The sequence below is a fragment of the Rhineura floridana genome, chromosome 8 (assembly GCF_030035675.1).
Source record: "Rhineura floridana isolate rRhiFlo1 chromosome 8, rRhiFlo1.hap2, whole genome shotgun sequence".
Lineage (NCBI taxonomy): Eukaryota > Metazoa > Chordata > Lepidosauria > Squamata > Rhineuridae > Rhineura > Rhineura floridana.
The window spans coordinates 71,787,442-71,810,271 of record NC_084487.1 but is presented as its reverse complement, the minus strand read 5'-3'; the positions used below and the strand labels follow the sequence as shown (position 1 = coordinate 71,810,271).

Here is a 22,830-nt window from a genome sequence, read left to right as displayed (position 1 = left end):
GAAGTCCTAACGTGCCCAGAACTCTACAAGCGAGGGGACGAAAGTCGGCCATATCAAATAGGCGATATGATGTGTCCTCCTCAAGCTCTGCCTCATCGCTCCACTCATCTCCCTCAGCCTGAAGGGAATACACTGGATCCTCCAAACCAGGGATCTCATCTCCAATCCTGCCTCTAACAACATCGAATGGGTTAGGTGAGGGAGGAGGGACCACATCAGTACAGCCACACAGAGCCGGAGCACAGGAAAGCCGTTGCTCACTGTGCTGGAGTAATGGAGCTGTTTGGGCTCTCGACTACTCTTGTGATAAGAAGCTTAGCATATCCTTTAACTGGAAAAGGAACTCAGGGGATAACTGCAGTCCTAGTAAAGAGGCTTGTTGAGGCACAGTAGGCGATTGCCCTTGCTAAGGTATATCTGCAGGGGGCTCGCCGGACTGATGTGGCAAAACGGATTGGGATGGGTAGACCACGGGCTGGTCAGAGAAACCCTCGAAGTCATCCCCAGATGATTCTGCTGGGGAATGAATGAAGGCAGTCAAGCTTTCTTGGTCAGCAGCTTCAGAATGCGGAACAGAAATGTAACGTGCTCACTTGCTGGCACTGTGGCTAGACAGGTGTTTGGTTTTAGCCATGGCCTTGGAGTGAAGTCTGGGCTGTTTTTGTTTATCAGACTTGTGCTGCGAAAGCTTGCAGGGTTGCTTTCCCCCGACAACTGTGCCTCTGGGTGCTGATCCGCCATTGTACACCCCCAGAGATGCAGATGCAGTATATATATCGCCAACACACGCACAGAGGTGAGGGGTGCAGTGTGGCGAGATATTTTAGTACACGCCCACAGGTGGGGGAAGATGTACAGTCCCAAATGCACAGTGCAGCAGTGATGTGGCCACTTCAACTTCTGTATGCGCCCACAGATGTGGGAGAATGTACAGTCCCAATATGCAACTGCTATGCAGGTAAGTCCCAATGCCAACAGCACCAACTGTCAGGAAGGGTTGAGAGACCGTTGCAGGGATGAGCTTGCAGAATTTCTCTATAAATTATATTTAAATTCAAAAGGCTCATACAGCCTGCTAAATAGCTACACAGTCAATGCAATCAGAGGAGAACAGAAAAGGCGGGAAAAGGGAGTAAAACAAAATGGCACCCGCAAAGAGGATGGGAAAAATCAAACAAAATGGCAGCCAGGAAGAAGGAGCAATGGTGGGTAGGCAAAAGGGCCCTGCATGCTTCAAATGGTCGGAATGGACCAGTAACGGCGGCGGAGGGAGCCAGGTAAACAGATAGCAGGGGCAAACCAAGAGGTGCCTGTAAAAATAAGCGCCGCCGCCGCCAGACAGACTAAGCTGGCGGTAGGAGCTAGAAACAGGAAAGAGAGCCGCAGCTGTAGGCTCCCAGACAGGCTGCTAAGCCTGCAAGCGTCACCCAAGCCTGGATGAAACAAAAGCGGAGGTAAATTTACAGAGGGGCTCCCAGCCAAGGCTCGTCTCAGGCCAAACGCCTGAACTAAAAAAGGGGAAAGAAACAGCAGCCGCCAGAGCCCCAGACCGGGCTGAGGTGAGGGGAATAAACTGAACGTGAAGCCACAGCCATGGCTTCCGACAAAACAGCTGAAGGAAAAATTTAAAAAACACCGGTATCTAAGGAGAGGCGGTGGTAGGAGGAAATAAACTGAAAAAAGCCAGGAGCCATCTCATGGGAGATGAAAAAGCCCCATGGGGGGATGGCAGCCGCCAAAGATACTTAGGAGGGGGAGAAATTTCGACAAAAAAGGAAGAAAAAAACCCCAAACAAACGATCCAGGCAAAAAAGCTGTGGAAGAGGGAAGGAAGTAAGGGTAAATAAAATCAATCAGTCCCACGCACTCAATCACAAACTAGCTATGCTAAAGATCCAAATGCTTCGAACGAAGGCAAGAATGAACTGGAGTGGGAGGGGCTCGATGCCCCAGGTCTTGACTTCGATCCATTCTTGCCTTCGGATGCTAGATGGCGCTATATCCCACATGATGTCGGACTACCTGAGGAAAATAGTCAGGGCTATTTCACAATTGTTTCTGGAGGTTTTTTTTTAGTGTTGCAAAGTGTTGCTGGAGTTGACATATTCAGAGAAACAGAAGCAAAAGAGAATGATTTACTACAGGAAACTTCACTAAAATTGCAAAGTAAATCAAGCATATTTAAATTTATTTTCTTAATAATATTGTTGCTTCCTCCCTGCTAAAACATGATCAGCACAACACCTCTTGTTTCTGTTATTTGGGCTGATTCCAGGTGTTGCCACCACTCACTATATGCTCAGAGGCACACGTTACCAAATTCTTACAAGCTACACAAGAAGTGGATTGGACAGTAAATGACCAATCCAAATTGCGTTTGCATTTTTACAAATTTGTAGGGCAGTCCAATATCTCAGAGAGGAGGTCAGGTCTCCTGCTCCCCTGGTGCATTCACTATAGCTGCCCAGTTTCCCTGCTTTTTAAAGTTTGATAGAAATATATGTGGGCTATAGGTACGTCCTTAAACCGCAAGGGTTTTTTTTGCCTGTTAGTTAATTTCTCTGCTTTTTAATCTGGGAGGTAAGAAATGAAATCCTGTGCAAATTTGCTGAGAATGGAGTGATATGCTTATTGAGTTCAGTGGGATTTACTCCTCTGCAATAATGCTTAGGATAGGTGAAACTGACCACAGGGGCGGGGGAGGGAAGCAGACAAGAGGGAGGGCAGGTTTGATCATTTGCATATTTATTGAGTTCAGTGGGGTTTACTCCCGTGCAATCATGCTTAGGATAGGTAGCAGAAGAGGATAGGAGGTTTGATCATTTGCATGCTTTTTGAGTTCAATGGCATTTACTCCTGTGCAATCATGCTTAGGATAGGTGAAACTGACCTGGGGGAGGGGCAGGAGGGAGAGGGAGGAAAGGAGATTGGATGGATGGCCACTGGGCAGAGGGGAAGCCCCTTTCCTTTCCAAAAGGAAAACATTGTGAAAAGTATCAAGGTTTCCCCCACCTTTTATTTTACAGCAAGCACATGTAGCCTCCCACCCAAATTTAAACAAAAGCTGCCCCTACCCCCGTCCACACCAGACCTTTATTTCACTTTGGACAGTCATGACGTCTCTCAAAGAATCTGGGAAGTGTAGGTGCTGAGAGTTGCTAGGAAATGCCCTGTTCCACTCACAGAGCTTCAATAAGAGCAGCTGACTGTTAAACCAGTCTGGCCACTGGAGCTCTGTCAGAGGAATAGAGGTATCCTCTCAGCACACTTCACAAACTACACTTCCCGGGATTCTCTGTGGGAAGTCATGACTATCTAAAGTGAAATAAAGGTCTGGTGTGGCCCTGGCTCCAATTAGCTACGCCCAGCATCTGTGAGTATGGCTTTTAGAACACTGACAGTTGGTTCTTACTGAGCATGCCCAGCCTTATCATTCAGTTCAATGCTAAATTTCTTACGATTAAAAATCAGCCAGGCATTTTTTTAAGTTTTAAACTGCAGAACATGAAGGTCAGAGAATGGGGCAAGGTCTGTATTAGGATTACAGGTACTCTGTGAACATGGCTGATTTTTAATCAATTTCAAAAAAATTTAAGAACTGTGACAGAAAAAAGTCCAAAGGGGGGCTGGCTTTTGTCTCTCTCTCTTTACACTTCGAACTCTCTATTCTCTCTGACTGTTTTGTGTATTGCCATGAAAATTTAGAGAGTTGTTAAGCAAGCATTTCTGAGTTCAGGACTATATGATTTGTAAGGTTTTGTTTTGAAATGAGCTTATGGGAAGCATCACAATGGCATGGGGGTATTTTCAATTTAACATTGCAGAATGCGAAAATCCATGCTGACCATAGTATACAGCTACTCTTGTGGCTGTATAATGTGCATGTAACACAGGTTAGGAATGGGCAACTTATAACAAGCAAATACTCCGAGCTATTGCTAGTTTTAAGAATATTTCATTCTTCAAAAAGAGCACAGTTCAAGACTGTACGGAAAACGTGAAAGTCTGATAACATTTTAAATGTTGAGAAGGAAATTAAAGATGCCTAATTTGTTCCTATTCCAAACTGATTAAATCAATATACTAAATCAGCAAATTTCCATGTCCCACCTGTTTTAAAAAAGGTTAAGCTGACGAAGTCACTAAATTTCTGAAGAATCCATACAAGAACAGAGTTCTGTATGGTAAGCTGTCGTTGATTAAACACTCTTGATTGTGCATTAACACTGCAATCCTATACCCACTTACTGAGGAAGTAATTCTTCATTAGATGTCTTATCAACCCTTCACTATGAGGTCCCAGGGCAGGTTACAACTATTTAAAATACAATAGGTTGGATCCTAAGATATGTATCTCAAGTGTCAAAGGCCCGAATAAAGAGGTGTGTCTCCAGCATATGACAAAACTACATAATGAAGGTACCAGACAGATGCCTGTAGGAAAGGAATTCCACAGCTTAGGGGCTACCACAGAGAATGCCTTGTCCTGGACTCCCCCTCCCAAGCTTCTGAGGGATGTGGAACTACCAAGGGGCCCCTCTCTGCTGATTTTGAGAAGGTCTGTGGGAAAGTAGACAGTCTTTCAGATATTTGGAATTTAAGTCTCATTGAAATCAACAGGCCTTACTTCTGGGTAGAAATGTACAGGACTGCACTACAAATGAGCATCATGTGACTAAGTGGGCAGAATTAAGGATATTAAATTAACATCCAAAGGGGCCTTGTGTTGGCAAGCTACTGAAGCTGCAGGAATGCAAACGTCTGCGTTTAAACCATGTCTGGCTGTGACACCCCCCATCTGGCAGAATCTAAGAGGACAAACATTTCACCATAAACTCCTTTCCTCTTTCCCTTTGTGTGATGACAGACAGTGACACAATTTCTGAAATACTGAAAAAGGGGGAAGCAGGCTTCTTATTCTACAAAGTAGCCTAGCAAGAATACTCTATTATTCTCAATGTTCTTTTTAAAAGATGCAGACTCATTTATTAAAGCCAGGGATGAGATTAGTTAAGAATCTTTTGCAGCTAGCTATTTCACTACGCTTTTCTTACGTACCTCTCTCTGTCCCTTTAGAAAGCACTCAGCAGCAATGGCTCTGAAGGGAAGAAATAAAAATGACTTATTTTTGCAGAACATTGAATATTGTTATGGGAAGAACACTGAGTATGGAATGGAACTATAAAAGTCCTGGGAAGAAACAGACTAACTCCCAATGATGATAATCTATAGTGAAGAGACAAAAAAAGATCCATTTCATAAACAATCTTACATGAGCAAGACATTTCAGTTGTTCCCATTATGTACAAACACTGCAGACAATGATCAGTTCATCACCACTGGATATTGCTAGTATGATATATAAAAGGGAGGGTAGAAAGGAGGAGGAAACAGAAGTCAATAATTTAATTTTAAACATTCCAAAGTAGCAAACATAAAACTCATCAACACATTTTCCTTACTTAGACACACAACGCATACTTACTTCTGAAATATTTTTGTATGGGAAGCAAGAGTCCTCATTTTACGACATTAGTGCCAGGTATCTTTCTAAACCAAAGTTTGTTGAAAGACTGCAATAATGAAAAACCTTTCCAGCATAAAACCAATTTGAAGGCTATTTCAAAGTAGCTTTATGAAGCAAACCTTAATTTTTTTAAAAAAAATAATATCTATGGTAACAGGTGTATGACTGTTGAATTACATTTTCCAGATGGCCAGGCATGTTGGGATATTATATGTAAACATCTTGGCTTGTAGTTTCAGAATCTGGACATTGCTCTCTTCCCAATATTGTTGAAGCAGCCTGTAATGACAAAGGAACAGGGGTAAACAGGCAGTGAGTGACTGCTAAATAAAAATGTTAAGCCATGCTGAACAATTTTAAAAGTTCAAATGGGGGTGGTGAAAGAGTGTTAAGTGCAAGTAGCTGATTATTATACAGCCACAAGAGTGGCTGTATACTATAGTCAGCAAGGATTTTTCACATTCCGCAATGTTAAATTGAAAATAACCCCCATGCCATTCTGATGCTTCCCATAAGCTCATTTCAAAACAAAACCTTAAAAAACGTATAGTCCTGAACTCAGAAATGCTTGCTTAACAACTATCTCCATTTTCATGGTGATACACAACAGTCAGAGAGAATAGAGAGTTCAAAGTCTAAAAAGAGAGAAAAAAACTCCAGAGCCCTTTTGGACTTTTTTCTGTCAGAGTTCTCATAATCTATTGAAATTCATTAAAAATCAGCCATGTTCACAGAGTATCTGTAATCCTATTACTGACCTTGCCCCATTCTCTGACCGTCATCTTCTGTAGTTTAAAAGTTAAAAGAATGCCTCGCAGATTTTTAATTAATTTAAGAAATTTTGCATTGAACTGAATGATAGTGTTGGGCATGCTCAGTAAGAACCAACTGTCAGTGTTCTAAAATCCAGACTCACAGCTGCTGGGCTTGCCTAATCAGGGGGCTACACCCACACCAGACTTTGATTTCACTTGAGAGTCATGACTTCCCCCAAAGAATCCTGGGAAGTATAGTTTGTGAAGGGTGCTGAGAGGAGACTCCTATTCCACTGACAGAGCTCCAGTGGCCAGAGTGGTTTAACAATCAGCCACTCTGATTGAAGGTCTCTGAGGGGAACAGGACATCTCCTAGCAACTCTCAGCACCTTTCACTAACTAGACTTCCCAGGATTCTTTGAGAGAAGCCATGACTGTCCAAAGTGAAATAAAGGTGTGGTGTGGATGTGGCCAGGGACAGCTTTGGTTTAAATTTGGGTGGGAGGCTACATGTGCCTGCTGTAAAATAAAAAGGTGGGGGAAATGCTGAAAAGCAATGATACTGTTCACAATGTTTTCCTTTTGGAAAGGGGCTTCCCCTCTGCCCAGTGCCCACCCACCCAATCTCCTCCCCTGGATCAGTGTTGGAGTACGACCTGGGAGACCAGGATTCGAATCTCCACAAAGCCATGAAGCTCACTGGGTGGCCTTGGGCCGGTCACCGCCTCTCAGCCTCAGAGGAAGGCAATGGTAAAACCACCTCTGATACCGTTTAGCATGAAAACCCTATTCATACGGTCACCATAAGTCAGGATCGACTTGAAGGCAGTCCATTTCCAAACATGATTGCACAGAAATAAATCCCATTGAACTCAAATAGTATGTAAATGATCAAACCCACCCTCCCCTCTTCCTTCTTTCTCCACCCCTGCCCACTCCATCCCTCCCTCCCCCTGGTCAGTTTTACCTACCCTAAGCATGATTGTACAGGAGTAAATCCCACTGAACTCAATAAACATGCAAATGATCAAACCTGTCCTTCTCCTCCCCTCCCCCTCCTGCCTGCTCCCATCCCAGTCCTCCCCTCTGCCCTTTCCCCCCCTCTCCCCATCCCCTGTGGTTAGTTTCACCTATCCTAAGCATGACTGCAAGGGAGTAAATCCCACTGAACTCAATAAGCATGTAAATGATCAATCCATTCTCAGCAAGCTTGGACAGGATCCTACTTCTTACCTCCTGGATTAAAAAGCAGAGAAATTCACTAATAGGCAAAAAACCTTGCAGGTTAAGAACATACCTATAGCCCACAGATATTTCTATCAAACTTTAAAAAGCAGGGGAATTGGGCAGCTATAGTGAATGCACCAGGAGAGCAGGAGACCTGACCTCCTCTCTGAGATATTATACTGCCCTACAATTTTGTCAAAATGCAAACACAATTTGGGTTGGTTTGGGTAACCTAACCTCAAAAAGGATATTGTAGAGCTGGAAAAGGCTCAGAAAAAGCGCAACCAAAGTTATTAAGGGGATGGAACAACTCCACTATGAGGAAAGGGTGAATCATTGGGGACTTTTTAGTTTAAAGAAAAGGCAAGTAAAAGGTGACATGATAGAAGTATATAAAATTATGCATGGCATAGAGAAAGTGGATAGAGAAAAGGTTTTCTCCCTCATAACACTGGAACTTGCGGACACCCAAATGAAGCTTAACGTTGGAAGATTCAGGACGGACAAAAGAAAGTACTTCTTCACACAGCATATGTTTAAACTATGGAATTCACTCCCACAAGAGGTAGCAATTGCCACCAACTTGGATGGATTTAAAAGAGGACTAGACAAATTCATGCAGGAAAAGGCTATCAGTGGCAACTAGCCATGATGGCTATGCTCCGTTTCCATAGGCAGAGGCAATATGCTTCTAAATACCAGATGCTGGAAACCACAGAAGGGGAGAGCACTCTTTGCACTCTAGTCCTGCTTGTGGGTTTCCCATGGGCAACTGGTTGGCCACTGTGAGAACAGGATGCTCGACTAGATGGGCCACTGGCCTGATCCAGCCAACTCTTGTCATGTTCTTATGTGTACATTTTACTTGGCCAAATAAGCTATACGCTATTAATATTGAAGATGTATGCTATTGGTTCATATACAGAGATCATACCTGTAGGGTTTTTTTGACAAAGTAGTAAGGGAGCCTTAAGATGTTAACTGTAAATGGTGATCCTAGGGGTATGCAGTGGCTTTATACAAACCCCAAGACAAATCAGGGTGTCTCGAAGTGTTTTTGAGCTTTCCCCGAGTTGAACACATTCCACCCACAATGTGCTCTCAATTCAGTTGGGGAAAAAATCCAGTGCTGACTTTTGCTAAAAGCTAAAACAAGCTTATAGGAAACACCCTTAATGGAGTGGGAGAGAGAGCCCATTGTGGCTGACAGGTCTAGTTTTGAAATCAGAGGGAACAATTTTAGCAGTGGCAGAGCCAAAGTATTCTCCTGCCTACTGAGGTGGCCACTACAGCCCAGGCAGAAAACTGTACTAAGAAGGCATCTCACACGAGAGAAGATGTCTTGGTGAGTATGGATAACATTCTGTGTACAGTTCTATCATCTAGATCCCTCTCCTGAATCAAATCCTCCCACCACAGAAGGAAAGCTCTGGAAAATATTAAGAAAATGAAAGAAGCTCTGAGGGCCAAGTACAATGCTTCATGGGATTTCCTGTGCTCCCTCTGCCTTCTCAGTTGGGTCTCAGGGGAACATATTGTCTTCTGGCAACACAGAACCCAACAGGAGAACTGCAACCAGGGCATCCACAGCTGCCTCTAAAACTTCTTCCATAGGTCAAGTTTATGTAATGCCTTTGGGTCAGATTTGTGGCTCTTTTCTTTGTAAGGGATTGGCCCATTCAGATTTTACCTCCAACCCTCTGAGAAGGAAGGGAAAGGGACCACACTTGAGGGAACGTTGAACTCAGGAAAGACTGACATGCCTGTAGAGGTGGGGGGTGGGTTTCTCGGGTTGTGTTTGAAACCCCAGTGAGGCCATGGCTCTAGTTAGCAAAAGAAAGAAATCTTTTGTTATGGAAGATCCTGGTGAGAGGAGACTTTTGCTACACTACTCGCCTTCCTCCTTGTCCAGGTTATCTTGGTGCTGAAGATTCCCTATTTGGAGAATGCTTCCTAATGGCTGGCATACATGGGAGATTGGGCTGTGCACCAGAAGCCAACAGATGTGGGTCAGGTGATCCACTGCTGAGGATTGGTGAAGACTGTTGACTGTGTTGTTGAGTAGGGGACACACCTCTCTGATGAAGCCAGTCTGCATCTTTTAGATCTGCTTTCCCTAGGACATTACTAGTTACTGTGGCCATTAATGACTGCTTGCTTAAGATGCTGAGTCAACTGGTTCTCTAAAAGGAACACAGGCATAACTGGATTGGCTGGTTGCTAGGAGGAGGAGGAGGAGGGGTTAGAGAAGGGGTAGTGTACAAGAATGGAAGGCGGCACGCTAGACTGGAGGGGCTCTCTCTGATGGTTTGCCTTTGATAACTGCAGCACCTGGCAACACTCTGACTATTGATTCTGCAGCCCCCATCCCCAGTAACTAGTGCAAAAATACAATGTGTTAGCAGCTCTTTTCCCTCTAGACCAGCCTTTTTCAACCAGTGTGCCTCCAGATGTTGTTGGACCACAACTCCCATCAGCCTCAGCCAGCATTGCCAATGGTCAGGAAAGATGGGAGTTGTGGTCCAACAACATCTGGAGGCACACTGGTTGGGAAAGGCTGCTCTAGACTGTGCCCAAATTCACTCTCTGAGGAGAGAAGAGATGCAGTCTCTGCCTGGAATTGTGGGCACTACTTGTGGAGTTGTCTGAAACAGCAGTCATCAGTGTGGAGGAGCTACCGTGCTGCTGTATGTTACTCAGCAGCGGGGCTGCTATGGTGGCAGACACTGGCATTAGTGCAGAGAAGGGCTGAGACACTGCTCCAGCCCGTACTGAACAACGGCATGGTGAGGGCTCACAGGTTCCATGGTGCTAGCAGGAAGCACCTTTGTTGATTTGATGCATCTCACCAAACCATCCGGATCTTTCTTTTTAGTGTCTGCCTTGCCAGAGGTAGCCATAAAGAGAAGAGTACAAAGGGGGAGTGAAGGAAGAAAGAAAACCTCTTTTTCCCCTGTATTTTTTCTATGAAAGTAGAAGGAGAAAAACAGCTACTAGAAAAGACAGGAAGGTGAAAGGCTCAGATGGAGAACAGATAAAATCTAAAGTGTAATAACTAGAGATAAAAGCAGAGAGATGATGGAATTCAAAAGTGGGGAATGAACTGGGGGAAGAGTCACCAGATCCAGACTAGACCACGAACGTTGGTCACAGTGTCCCCTACCTTTCCTAAGTGGTAGGAGCAGCTAACCTATCAATAACGGATGTCCCTTTCACCACAAACAGAATGGTCTTAACTCATACTTTGGGACAACAGCATTGTCATATTTTGGGACAAATGCTGGACCTCCATCCATCCAACCCTACTGGAGGAAAATGATTGGGCTAAGAACCAGTTTTATTTTCAGACAAATAGTTTAGCAATGAGAAGCACTTTTGTCCTTATTATAAGCAAGCCTTTTAATGTCCTAAGTAAGAAAGAAATCACATCTAAGGGAAAGTGTCTATACAGGAGTAAAATAGTTATACTTTATTCTTCCATGCAAAAAACACTTACATGCATTTTCTCCCTATTAGATTAACCTATATCCTCATGTTTTTTCTGTGAATATGGCTAAGAATTCTATTTCTAAGCCTTCCTACATGCGGAAATAATGCACCAGTTATATCTGTTCTCTTTGCTCTAACTACTAACTTCCAGATCTAATATTTGTGATTTTTTTTTAAACAAATCTCCACTTTAGCAGTCTAGCTTACAGGATGGCAAGTAAAAAACAACACACAAACTTATAAAAGAAAAACAGATACATTTTTAAATGCTTCCTCTAATATTCTCATACCTGAATGCAAGTCCAGGATTAGCAGGCATGGTAGAGCAAAATCTTTCCAAGGCTTTGGAATGCTGAGATTTTGGAATACAACTCAGATAAAAGAAAATGACCTGTAAAAGTTAATTTTGAAAAAGTTAGGTAATCCCAGTTGCCTACATTGATGATGAATCCAACACCAAAAGTTCTTTTTTGAATGTAATAATGTAGTTAGCTGGACTGCGTTAGCAATAGTACCTACAAAAAGACTTGTCTGAACAGCTCTTCCAGGTACTACTGCCCCCCACCAGATTATCTCACAGAAAGAGGAGCATAGGGGACTCCAGACCTGTTCAGCATTTGCTGAAGAAGTGAGCTCTTCAAAAGGTAGGGAGTGCTGATGAAAAGGACAGCACCAGATGATACAGCACTTGATAGGTGCCAGCTAGGGATGAACTCCAAGCAACCTAATGAACCTGAAGGTCAACTCTGGAGGAAAGGGTTAACAGATCACCCTCCTCTAAAGGGCAAAGGCTCTGCAACACCAGAGTTCTATTGTTTTGCAATCCTCACCAGTTTATTCCCTGCACACGCACATACAAAAAAGAAGTTTTCCCATATGTATTCAGTTCTCAGTTCTCTTACAGGACTGGTATTTCAGCTCATTATGGTGAACAAAATGCTAGGAAAACCCTACAAGTATTTCAGCATGGCAACTTTATATAAAGTCATAATTTAAGAATTACAAAAATATTCATACTTTGTTATGAAATTCATAGTTGGTCCAGTAATCAGCAGTACTAAACGGAATAGGGTAACGGGTAGGAACTGTAACAAGACATCTGTTCACAAGATCAGTAAAAAGCTTGAATTCCTGAACTTGATTGTTGGATTTGACAACTTTGCCATTGATAAAAGCAAGGTAACTGGAAACAGAAATGAAATCCAGATGTTAACACTTCTGAATGCATTACTTTTACAGTTGCAAAGTTAAGTAATATCTCGTCATTTAAACTTACTCTATCCAAATCTGCTGAACTATGTCCTCTTGCATTACTGCTCCCAGAGCTGCCTCATAAGCCTCTGCTGCATCTCCAGAACTTCCATGAAGAGACTGGTATAAGCTGGGTTTTTGGTAAAAGAAAACAATGTTACCTTTTCAAAAACTATTTCATGCCTTTTCTAAAAGAAAAGGGTAATGGAGAAGCTTGACATTCTGTACAAATAGAAGCCAAAACCTGTCAAGAGGTACAAAATGTATGCAGGTTTTAACAGTGTTTCAAATTGTAACAGTTCACAGTAGTTAATAAATAGGGAAGGATACCGAAAATAATGTATTTAATGTATATCAGCAATATAACTGTCCATCTCTTTTATATAAAATTCAAAACTAAAGTGTGGGGCAGAAGGCTCAAACTATACACCTCTCATCTGACCTTAAGACTTAAACACAAGCACTATTATTGTTTTTCACTTTTATACCAGATTGCAAAGCTAAATGGAAGAAGGAAGAGTAAGCTAAGTGTATGTTCATAACAAAAATACAACGAAAGTCTAAACTCACTCCTAAAGGACACTGGCCAAATGGCAGAAACTAGGAACACTTCCTAGATTTGCTCTATTAGAAGGAGCAGCCTCTGTTTAGTGTAGCCCCTCACATGAAAATTGTTGGAATATTAAAAATTAAAAGACTCTGGAAAAACTCACCAGTATATTTGCCACAAGTAAGGAATTTGCTGGTTTAAAACCTCTTCGGTAAAACTTGCCTTATACAAAGGTGGTGTAAATTCAATAGGCATTGGGAAATTCAAAAAATATCTAGAACAAAGAGTACTTTTTCAGTGTGAAAATGTTTACAACATAGAAACAATCCTAACCTGAAACAACCTAAGCAAAAATGACAGTAGAGACACTACCATGCTGAAGTACTTAGCAAGGGCCAGACTAGATGTTGCAATAATCAAGTGACTGCCACTGAAAATGCTAGCCACATTTCTAGCTTTCCTATACATAGTGTACAACTTAGCTGTGTTCCAGAATCATGATGTTCTGCATTTCCTTGCCAAGGATTACTGTAATATCTAGCTTCTCCGAGTGAAAACAAATGCTGAAGGAGATACTAAGGTAATGTATTTAAAAGATTCTTAATTTGCTTTTTAGAAATGCCCAAAGAAGCCTTGCACAACATGCTATCCACTAAGACGTTTTGTACATCAGTGGAAGTGTTTTCATTAAGTCAGAAATACTCATAAGGTGAAATAGGTCCCTCCAACACCTTAAGTAGGTGGTTACTACTGGATCCTATTTCAGAAGCCCTGGGTGCTGCAGGATTACACCTTAATGTTTGCAGCAGCACTTTCAGTAGTGGAACATCAGCTAATTAACCTGGCCACTTCATGCATAAGCTATGGCTTGCCAGGCCACAATTACAGGATGCTAAGAGATTCTAGAAGACTGTCTCAAGTAAAAATTGCCTCTCATGACTCAGTTGTGCACCAATTTTCTAAACGTTTTGGTCTACTTTTATATCATTAGCACTTGTTGCCTTACATGCACTCACAAATTTACAACATAATATAACAACTTGTGAATTGCTTTTCATTGTAGAGTGAAATCTAAGGACATAATTAGTCATTGTATAGTTATGCATACAGATCTAAGAAACGTCCAAAATGGCGATGTGTAACATAAGAATTTTTACTAGTATCCATACAGTTGATTTATAAACTGATAGAAGCAAGGTGTCCCATGAGCTATGCTCATAGCAGCATGGAATGTCTAGTTTGTCAGACTTACCGTAACAGATCCACAGGACTGTTGTCTTGATTCACACACTCAAAGAAGGCTGCAACAAAGGCTTGCAACAATGGAGGAATGCTATCTGATCTATTCTGTCATAAAAGAGTAAGTGACATTAGACTATATCACAAAATATCAAGAACTCAAACTTCTGTGAAATACATGTTAATGGTTTCTTCAAATCAAGCCATTTCACCAGACTGTCGTATTGGAGCAATACACAAAGGGTGATGAGCCATTACCCAAAATCAAAGACAAAGGAATGCCAAATGATTCATAAAGTTTCTGAAGTGCTTCAAAGGCTTAACTTTCAAGGATGAGCTTTTTGTATTTCTCCGTAGAACAGCTTAGATAAACCAGGTCACCTTTTTGAACATTACTCAAGGAGGAGGAACAAATGGAAGAGTCACAAGACTGTGCAGCATCAGTGCTACATTCTATGTCAGCCTTCCCTAACTAGATGCCCTCCTGATAACCTCCAGACGTTTTGGACTACAATTCCCGTCAGCAGTTATACTGGCTGGGATTGATAAGAGTTATAGTCCAAAACATCTGGAGGGTGCCAGGTTGAGGAAGGTTGTTCTACATCATCCAATAAACCACACTATTCAGATTTACATTCCAGGTTTTTAATATTCATGGACAACAAGACGTTTGGACAGAAAACAAACTCAACTCCTCCAAATTCTGAATCAAGGTCCTAGTCAAATACTTTCATTGAAGCCAACTTTGAATAAGGTTACCATTTTTTAAAAATGGTAGAGCTTCTCTAAGAAGTTATAAAACAATTGAATCAAGTCATTGGTGTTTTACCTGCAACATGAAGAATTTGCACATAAAGTAGAAAACCTGGGCATTTTGAGGGTTTTTCTCAAATGCTGTAAGCCATACTTCACAAGCTCTTTCAATCTGGCCTGTCCGCAAGTATAAACCAACCAACGCTTCTAGCAGCTGACAGTCAACAGGGCTTAGTTTCAGGAGCGATTTACAAAGGTCAATGGCAGCTTCCCACCTCCAATGAAAAAAGTAAAAAAAAAGTCATTCCCAAATTGTACAAACCAGATTACTTTTTTAAAAGCCAATGACCTAGGAAAAACGTCAAGATGCTCTATCTGAAGTATTTCACTTTCTCAATATTACCTAACTATTCCATCCTTTTAACATGAGATTGGACATGAGCCTCCTCTCTTATTTTTGCTATATTCTTCTATGATAACAGAAAGATTGCAAATTCTCATTTACTGGGCGCACAGAGAACTAGGAAAGAGGAAAGGGCAGGATTCAACAATTCATATGAACGGTGTAATTTAAGATTGTACCATCATGCATTTTTAATACAAAATTCTAAGAACAGCACACAAAAATATCAATTTTGCAACAACTTACCTTTCTAACAGCTGCTGCAAAATGACCATGTTTCTATACAGTGGAAGACAGAGAACTATTCTTTTGTCAGCTGCAGTATCCTTACTGGTACATGACTGGATGGCATCTAAACACAAACAAATGTGGAATTCAGATTGCACATTCACATACAAAGATTTTCCACAGAATATGTTTGCATGTTAGTTAAGGTATAAATACACCTGGGTTTTTTGGGGAGATGGGTGGGAATATAGCCAGGCATTTCACCACAATGCTTGAAAGAGTTAGCTATGAAAGAATTTCAGCGCTTTAAAGGGCTATGGCCGTACTATCCTGAACACGCCCGATCTCAGAAGCTAAGCAGAGTTAGGCCTGGTTAGTACTGGGATGGGAGACCTCCTGGGAATACCGTGTGCAATCAGGTTAGAGGAAGGCAATGGTAAAGCACCTCTGAATACCTCTTCCCATGAAAATCCTATGAATATATCCAAAAAGATTCATAGGATCGCCGTAAGTCGTAATCGACTTGAAGGCATATAACAACAAGGGATAAAGACGTAAACTCTCCAAGCTGACAATTCATCAATCTTCATCAGAAACAAAACTAAAACGTAAAAATTAGGTCATCTTTTGTTTGCATTTCAGCCATTAAGGAAACTGCCTTTAAATCAATGAAGGCCACAGACTACACGTTGAAAGGCAATAGTATACTGCATACATAACTATAGTACAATTATTTTACATGTTCTTTGTTGTTATGTGCCTCCAAGTCGACTACGACTTATGGCGACCCTATGAATCAGTGACCTCCAAGAGCATCTGTCATGAACCACCCTGTTCAGATCTTGTAAGTTTTACATGTTCTATTAAGCACTAATTCAAGAAATAAACCACGGCTGAATTTACACTAGTAGACTTACCTTCAAACACCGCTAGCAAAGTATCAGGATTAGCCTTCACATCTTCAATTCTCTTCCAAGGTATTAAAAATGGCTCCTTCTTCATTATTTTTGAAGGGTTGCTATTAGCAGGATCATAGAACTTGACTGGAAGATCACCAAACTCAATCAGATGTATATAGGATAGCCAAGCTAAGCAGCAGTCACTTCCGGTGAGGTGTTGCACCAAAACCTTATCACTTACTGACTTCAGAGCATTCTGTGGAACAGAAAGTGATTTAATGCTTAAACCTGGCAACTTAAAACAAAGGATAGCATTGCTATATTATACTTAGTCATAGAAATATATTCTAGAGATTAAGCTTGAATATTTTATTAAATATATTCCAGGGTCACAATTGCCACAACTGAGGCATTCTGTAGCAAGTTATATAGGTTTGTAAATTTATCTTGTTGGATTCGTTCCCGATCCACGATTCACATTTGCAGTTAAACTAAAAGGACTAAGATGGCAGAAGTAAGGATAACTGCATATAAGTGCCATATACAATATATAACAAACACACTGGTAGGGTAGGGCATAAAACAGATGAACAGGTAACATTAAGTCAGACAGTAGCATGGACTACTTAAGCCCCAGGTCTCTAGAAGGCCAAGTAAGAACTGCAGAAATTTCTTAATCAGATGTATTTTCAAGCATTTTTCTACAACTGAAGAGAAATATACTCTGGCTCCATCTAACTATGCAACTCTTTGCCACAGACACACTAGGTGAACAAATGGGGACTCTTCTCTTTTGTATCATATGAAATAGCTCCCATCTGTTACTGAATACATAATAGGATGCTACCCCTCACTGCTACTTTCTTCCACGTGCTGAAAACTGCAGGAGGGCAAGTGCTCTTATCCTCAGGTCCTGCTTATGGGCTTCCCACTGGCCTTTGGTTGGCCACTGTGAGAACAGGATGCTGGACTAGATGGGTCACTGGCCTGATCCAGCAGGCTCTTCTTATGTTGATTTCGTTACTTGGGCAGGGGGGAAACACTAGGTTCCAACTAGGTCAATGCTATAGGACAAAGTATCAATGAACACCAATGCCAAAAATCACTTATATAAAAATATAAACACATAACATGATATATAAGTACCTGGAATAACGCAACAGCATTTTGATATTTCCCAGTAAAGAGGCTTAGGTGAACTCTATATAGCAACATCTCCAGCAAGTGAAAGGACCAAAGATCCAAGTTCTCTTCACACTTTGGAGTTTCCATGAGGAACTGTAACATTCTCCCACACACATAATCCTTTCCATCAAATGAGTTCTCCAGATTTAGAAACTGAATGACAGTTAAGAGAGATTTTTTCCCCACGTAAGATTATATACACAAATCACTCCCTTTTTAAAATATAAACTTATCACCCTTTTGAAAATATAAATTAATTTTACTAGCACTTGAAAATTAAAGCCTTTTTGCAAATTAGTTCTCAAAAAAGTCTGTGTTATATACAAAAATATTTCTATATTTAATATTCTAAAATACTAAAGAGAAATCAAACATGGTTGCCAGGATATAGAAAGGAAAGGAAGGAAGCAGGCACCAGATGAGAGACGAAAACAATGGGGGAAACCACAAAAGGTGCACTAAAAAGAGTTGTATTTAGTCCAGGAACGGGGAAGCCTTTTCAGCCAGAGGGCTGCATTCCCTTCTAGGCAACTTTCTGTGGGCCACACAGTAGGCAGGGCTAGAGGGAAAAGTGGGCAGAGCAACTAATGTAAGTTTTACCTTTGAACAGTAGGATAGGTTCTACACAATCACACAGCACTTCTCTATCCTCCATCCAGGGAAGCCAGAGTCATTATCAGAGTTAAAAGACACATTCCAGCCAGACAAAAATACTCAAGAGGGTGTGAAGCAGGGTCAGTGAGGGGTGTGGCTTCAGCAAAGTCCTATGGATCAGAGAGAGAGGCCTGGAGGGCTGCATTTGGCTCCCTGGCCTGGAGTTCTCCACAAAACCTAACACACTTTAAATCAAAATTATTATTGAGACTGCTTACATTTTCTGAGGTTCTAAGTCATAAGTTTTAAAAAAAAGTTTTTTAAACAGTCTTTTTGAGCTTTAAAAGCTATTTAGTGGAAGCCCTCAAATTAAACATATATGGAATTAAAGTATACTAATGTGCAGTTAAAAAATACTCAAAGATGCTGGTTTTGTGTATTATATATAACTTTTCTAGTGATCAAACTTACTGTCCACCAGATCTGATAAGTAGGGGCATATTCCACGGCTGTTTCACACATTTCTTGCACCTCTTCCTTAATTCCTCTTTTTGAAAACAGCTTGAGGTAATGACACCAGATTTCAGAATTTTCTTTGTTATTTTCTAATGCTCGAGCCAAAACATTTAAAGCAGAATCCAAACATTCCGAGGATGATCTTCAGTAAGAAAGGGGAACAATACATTCATTTTCACATGCTCAGGTTCAGGGTACAATCCTGAGGCACACACATATATTTCTCCCACCTCATACGTGACCTTTTCTCTTTTGTACTTATAACAGTTTGTAGGGATCTGAAATGCAGGGGTGAGGGGAGACAGGAAGGGAGAAACCTCACAAGTTCCCTATTCAGTAGCTAACTCTAAGGCATTTGTGGATTATGCACTGCAATTGCAATGTGCTATCAATACTCTCAGAGCACCTGCTGATTCCTGCTGTAAAGATAAGCCATCCTTTGAAAACAGTTTCTAAAATGTTATCTCACTTAAAGAGCTATTTGCCACTTTCACTATTATGAATTAAGAAAACACATCTCTTTATTTTCTATAACCTTAGAAATCCAATCAATTGTATCTTTCTTCTTAGAATGAATCCTCTTTCTACTGCTTCCATTCTGAAATGAACCATTCCTTACTTAAAGCATGAGAATATTTTATTATGCTTGCCCTGGACTCTGCACAGCAAAAGATCAAATCAATTTTTTTCCAATTGCTTTTAAACAATAACCTGCTTGTAGCTTGGCCAAGGAAACAAAGGGTCCTTTGATACTAGTGAGAAAACCTGATTATAGCAGCACAGGTGAGAAGCCTTAAGACAAAACATGCAATTGATTTGTTTGCATAGTAAGACTTACTTACCCTTCACCTTGATTCAGATATTTATAGGCCAATTTGATCCAAAGCTGAACGTTATAAGGGTTCTCAAGTACACTTGCCTCCAGGTTTGAAATGTCATCAGTCTCATTGGTAAAATACCTAACATCATCAGGAGTCACAACAGCATCCAGAGCAGGAATGTTTATTTTGTTTTCCACTGAAGGGGCTGCAAATAAAATAATCTTTCTTTAAAAAATATTGCCACAATTTTCACATTCAAAATCCAGCTTTCATTTTAAGTAGCAGCAAATTATTGCTTGTGTATAAACAAAACATCTATTAAAGCCAAATGCATTTATCAAGAAGGAGGAGGTTGCAATAATTTTCATGGCAAAATAAATGAGGGACTTGGTGCTTGTCTACCTTAAAATGGGAGAGCCAGACTGAATCAGCACTCAGAAGGAATAATAAATTCTATTAGAAATTTAAATAAACATTTTAACTTTTCACAGATTCTTCAAGTCAGTGCTGAATTAGTGATGCTAGTGCGAGAGACTTAGGACTCTTTCTAATAATTACCATGACTGACTGACTGACTGAGGCACACACTCTTAATTGCTAAGCCAATACAGTGCCTATAGGCATGTATACACCTGCTGAGGCTTTCCCTGATACCTGCAAGGTCCCATACCACCCCCTACTGAAAACAAGCTTCAAAGAAGCCTTCCATTGTAACCAGGTTTTTGAAGCCTCACTGCACACGTGTGTGTGAGAGAGATGGGGAGAGCTAACTCACCCCTGCCCAGCTGTAACCCACCCACTGAAAACATGCTTCCGGGTACTGTAATTAGGCTTCAAATCTTCCTGAGATTTCACCTGGGGAGAAAAGATCAACTATTTTGTGTACTGGGAAAACCACCCCCTATTAGGCCCCCAAAAAAGAGTGAACACACTTTTTTCAAGTCTTGCTTGCTTGCTTGCTTGGGGAGGGGGCAGCAGGAAAAATGGTGCCACAAGTTTCTCTGGTTCGTAAATGTGCCCATAGGCCCCAAAAGGTTGCCCACTCCAGAGAAATTCAGCTGTATCCACTGATCCCTTCCACATCTCACACCTCTACAACCTCCCCGATTGCTTCTTATATAAAATATTTAAGTGTTGATGATCATTTTTGTGATTGCAGGGCAAATAAAGAGGAAAGTCAAGTAAATGTGTTCAAGTAAAAATGTTTATGCATTTTCCCCCCAGGTACCATGCCATCACGTGGATAATTGCGCCATCTAGCGTCCAAAGGCAAGAATGTATTGAAGTCAAGACCTGGGGCATCAAGCCTCTCCCACTCCAGTTCATTCTTGCCTTCGTCCGAGGCTGTTATCTACTGTAGCGTAAGGATTTGAGCTAGTGTAGTTATTTTTTATTTTAAGTGTGTATGATAGTCTGTGTGAGAGATTTGTTGGGACTGGGGTTGTGATTTTTTGTTTCCCCTCCTCCCCTTTTATCTCTGGGGGTGCCTTTTTCTGTCAATTGGTTTTTCCCCCCTAATTTTTTCCTCACCCTTTGCCTGCCTCAGCTTTGCAGCGGCAGCACTCCCATTGTTTTTGGCCAATTTTTGCTCACTTTGTTTCCTGCTTGAGCTCTCAGTCAGGGACAGAGGGGACGGCTACTGCGATCTCTGCCTTGCAGCAGCAGAGCTTCCCTTCTTCTGAGGCGAGCTGGATTCTCGCAGCGGCGGTTTCAACCCCCCCCCCCCGCAGCACTGCAGCTCGTTACAGCAGCTGCTCGGAGCTTCCCGGCTCAGGAGAGAGCTCGCGGATGCGGTGCTCTCTGTGGGGGCTTGCAGGCCCAGCATTAGAAATCCTGGAGGCAGCTCTCCTTTCAGAGGTGGCTCCTTCCGTGGCGGCTAACTTCTTCGCGGCTTGCTACTGCGGCCGCTTGGAGCTTGCTGGCTCCGGAGTAGAGCTCACGGAGGCGATTCTTTTGGTCCTTTTTTCTTAGCAGCGGCAGCCATCGGGAGCTTGCCGGCTGCCGAGTCAGAGCTCACACAGGTGGCTCTTTCTCTCAGGAGCTTGCAGTTGCAGCTCCATTCTTTTTCTTTACCTGTAACAGACGCTTTGTGGGACAGAGTCCTGGCTTTCTAGGCGGGCGCCATTTTGTTTTGGATTTTCCTGCCCTTTTTTCAGCGACTCTTTAGGCAGACGCCATTTTGTTTATCTTCCCACCATTTTTGTTGCGCAAAGCATTGGGCTTGTTCTCCCACCCACCCCCCACATATTTTTTCATTTAGTCAGGGGGGTTTTTTAGTGTGACTAAAAATAATGTAAGAACAAAAATAAAACAGAAAGACACGGGAGGCACAGAATATTGAGAGGCTCTGCATATATAAGTGCACTTTTCCTGCTCTGTGCGTGTGCACTTGGGGTTGTACCGCTGCCCCATCTGTGGACGGTACTAGTGTCCCTTTCCACACCGCACCCCCCACCTTTGTGCGTGTGTTGGTGACCAATACTACACCACCCACCTTTGTGCATGTATATGATGGCGGATCAACAGACAGAGGCAGCTCATGCAGCAGGGGCAAGACAGCCGTGCAAGGCCCCGTCGCATCACAAGTCTGCTAAGCACAAACAACCCAGACTTCACTCCAAGGCTGTCGCTAAAACCAAACACTTATCTAGCCACAGCGCTTCCAAGCGAGCACGATACATGTCTGTCCCGGCTTCAAAGGATGCTGGCAAAGAGAGATTAACAGCCCTCTTTCACTCACCTGCTGGGTCATCTGAGGACGAATTTGAGGGGTTCCCTAGCCAACCAGCTTTGGAATGTCCATCTCAACCCATGTCATCGACTAGAGCTCACACGTCTCACCAGTCTGATGAGACCCCTGCTATTTTGCTGCAACAAGGGCACCCATCTCTGCTCCGCCAAGTGCAGTCAGTGACCTCAGATCCTCAGATGGCCGCTCTTGCCCTTCTACTGGGGTTGCAGATGTCTCCTGAATTTCTCTCACAGTTGCAGGACGTACTGGGCTTCTCAGAAGCGCAGTCACAGGCAAATCCATTGCTTCAGCAGTGTGCAGCAACAATCTGGTGCTATGGGTCATTGCTGCTGCAAAGAGGTAGTTCCACCACCCTCACTTGAGGCAGGATTGGCAATGATTACCGGTTTGGAGGATCCTACGTATTCTCTAAAAGCTGAGGGAGATGAGTGGAGCGGTGATTCAGAACTGGAGGATTCGTCCTATTGCCTTTTTGATTTGGCCAACTATATTCCCCTCGCTCGTAGAGTTCTGGACACTTTAGGCCTCCAGCCTTTACAACCTGAACCTACCACTACAGTTAAGAGGGCCAAGGTTCTCAAATCTCCCAGATCAGCAGATCACTACCTTTCTGTGCCAGACTCCATCAACAAACTGGCCAA

General features: G+C 42.2%; 1 protein-coding gene across 5 annotated transcripts in view; it reads right to left on the bottom strand.

Moving 5' to 3' along the window:
• Positions 1–22,830, bottom strand: part of ZFC3H1 (zinc finger C3H1-type containing) — a 55,942-nt gene that overhangs the window by 5,928 nt on the left and 27,184 nt on the right. For all 5 annotated transcript variants that reach the window (XR_009764447.1, XR_009764446.1, XM_061639735.1 and 2 more), the window contains 13 exons: positions 19,459–19,642; positions 18,572–18,758; positions 17,468–17,659; positions 16,340–16,577; positions 15,441–15,546; positions 14,868–15,066; positions 14,052–14,146; positions 12,963–13,073; positions 12,275–12,379; positions 12,016–12,181; positions 11,289–11,389; positions 5,705–5,806; positions 5,059–5,098 (listed from right to left, as the gene is read on the bottom strand). Coding sequence is in view for 3 of the 5 variants with exons in the window: in XM_061639735.1 (XP_061495719.1) it covers positions 5,059–5,098; positions 5,705–5,806; positions 11,289–11,389; positions 12,016–12,181; positions 12,275–12,379; positions 12,963–13,073; positions 14,052–14,146; positions 14,868–15,066; positions 15,441–15,546; positions 16,340–16,577; positions 17,468–17,659; positions 18,572–18,758; positions 19,459–19,642 (1,826 nt within the window). In the remaining 2 variants the exon portion in view is untranslated. The remainder of the gene's footprint in view (positions 1–5,058; positions 5,099–5,704; positions 5,807–11,288; positions 11,390–12,015; positions 12,182–12,274; positions 12,380–12,962; positions 13,074–14,051; positions 14,147–14,867; positions 15,067–15,440; positions 15,547–16,339; positions 16,578–17,467; positions 17,660–18,571; positions 18,759–19,458; positions 19,643–22,830) is intronic.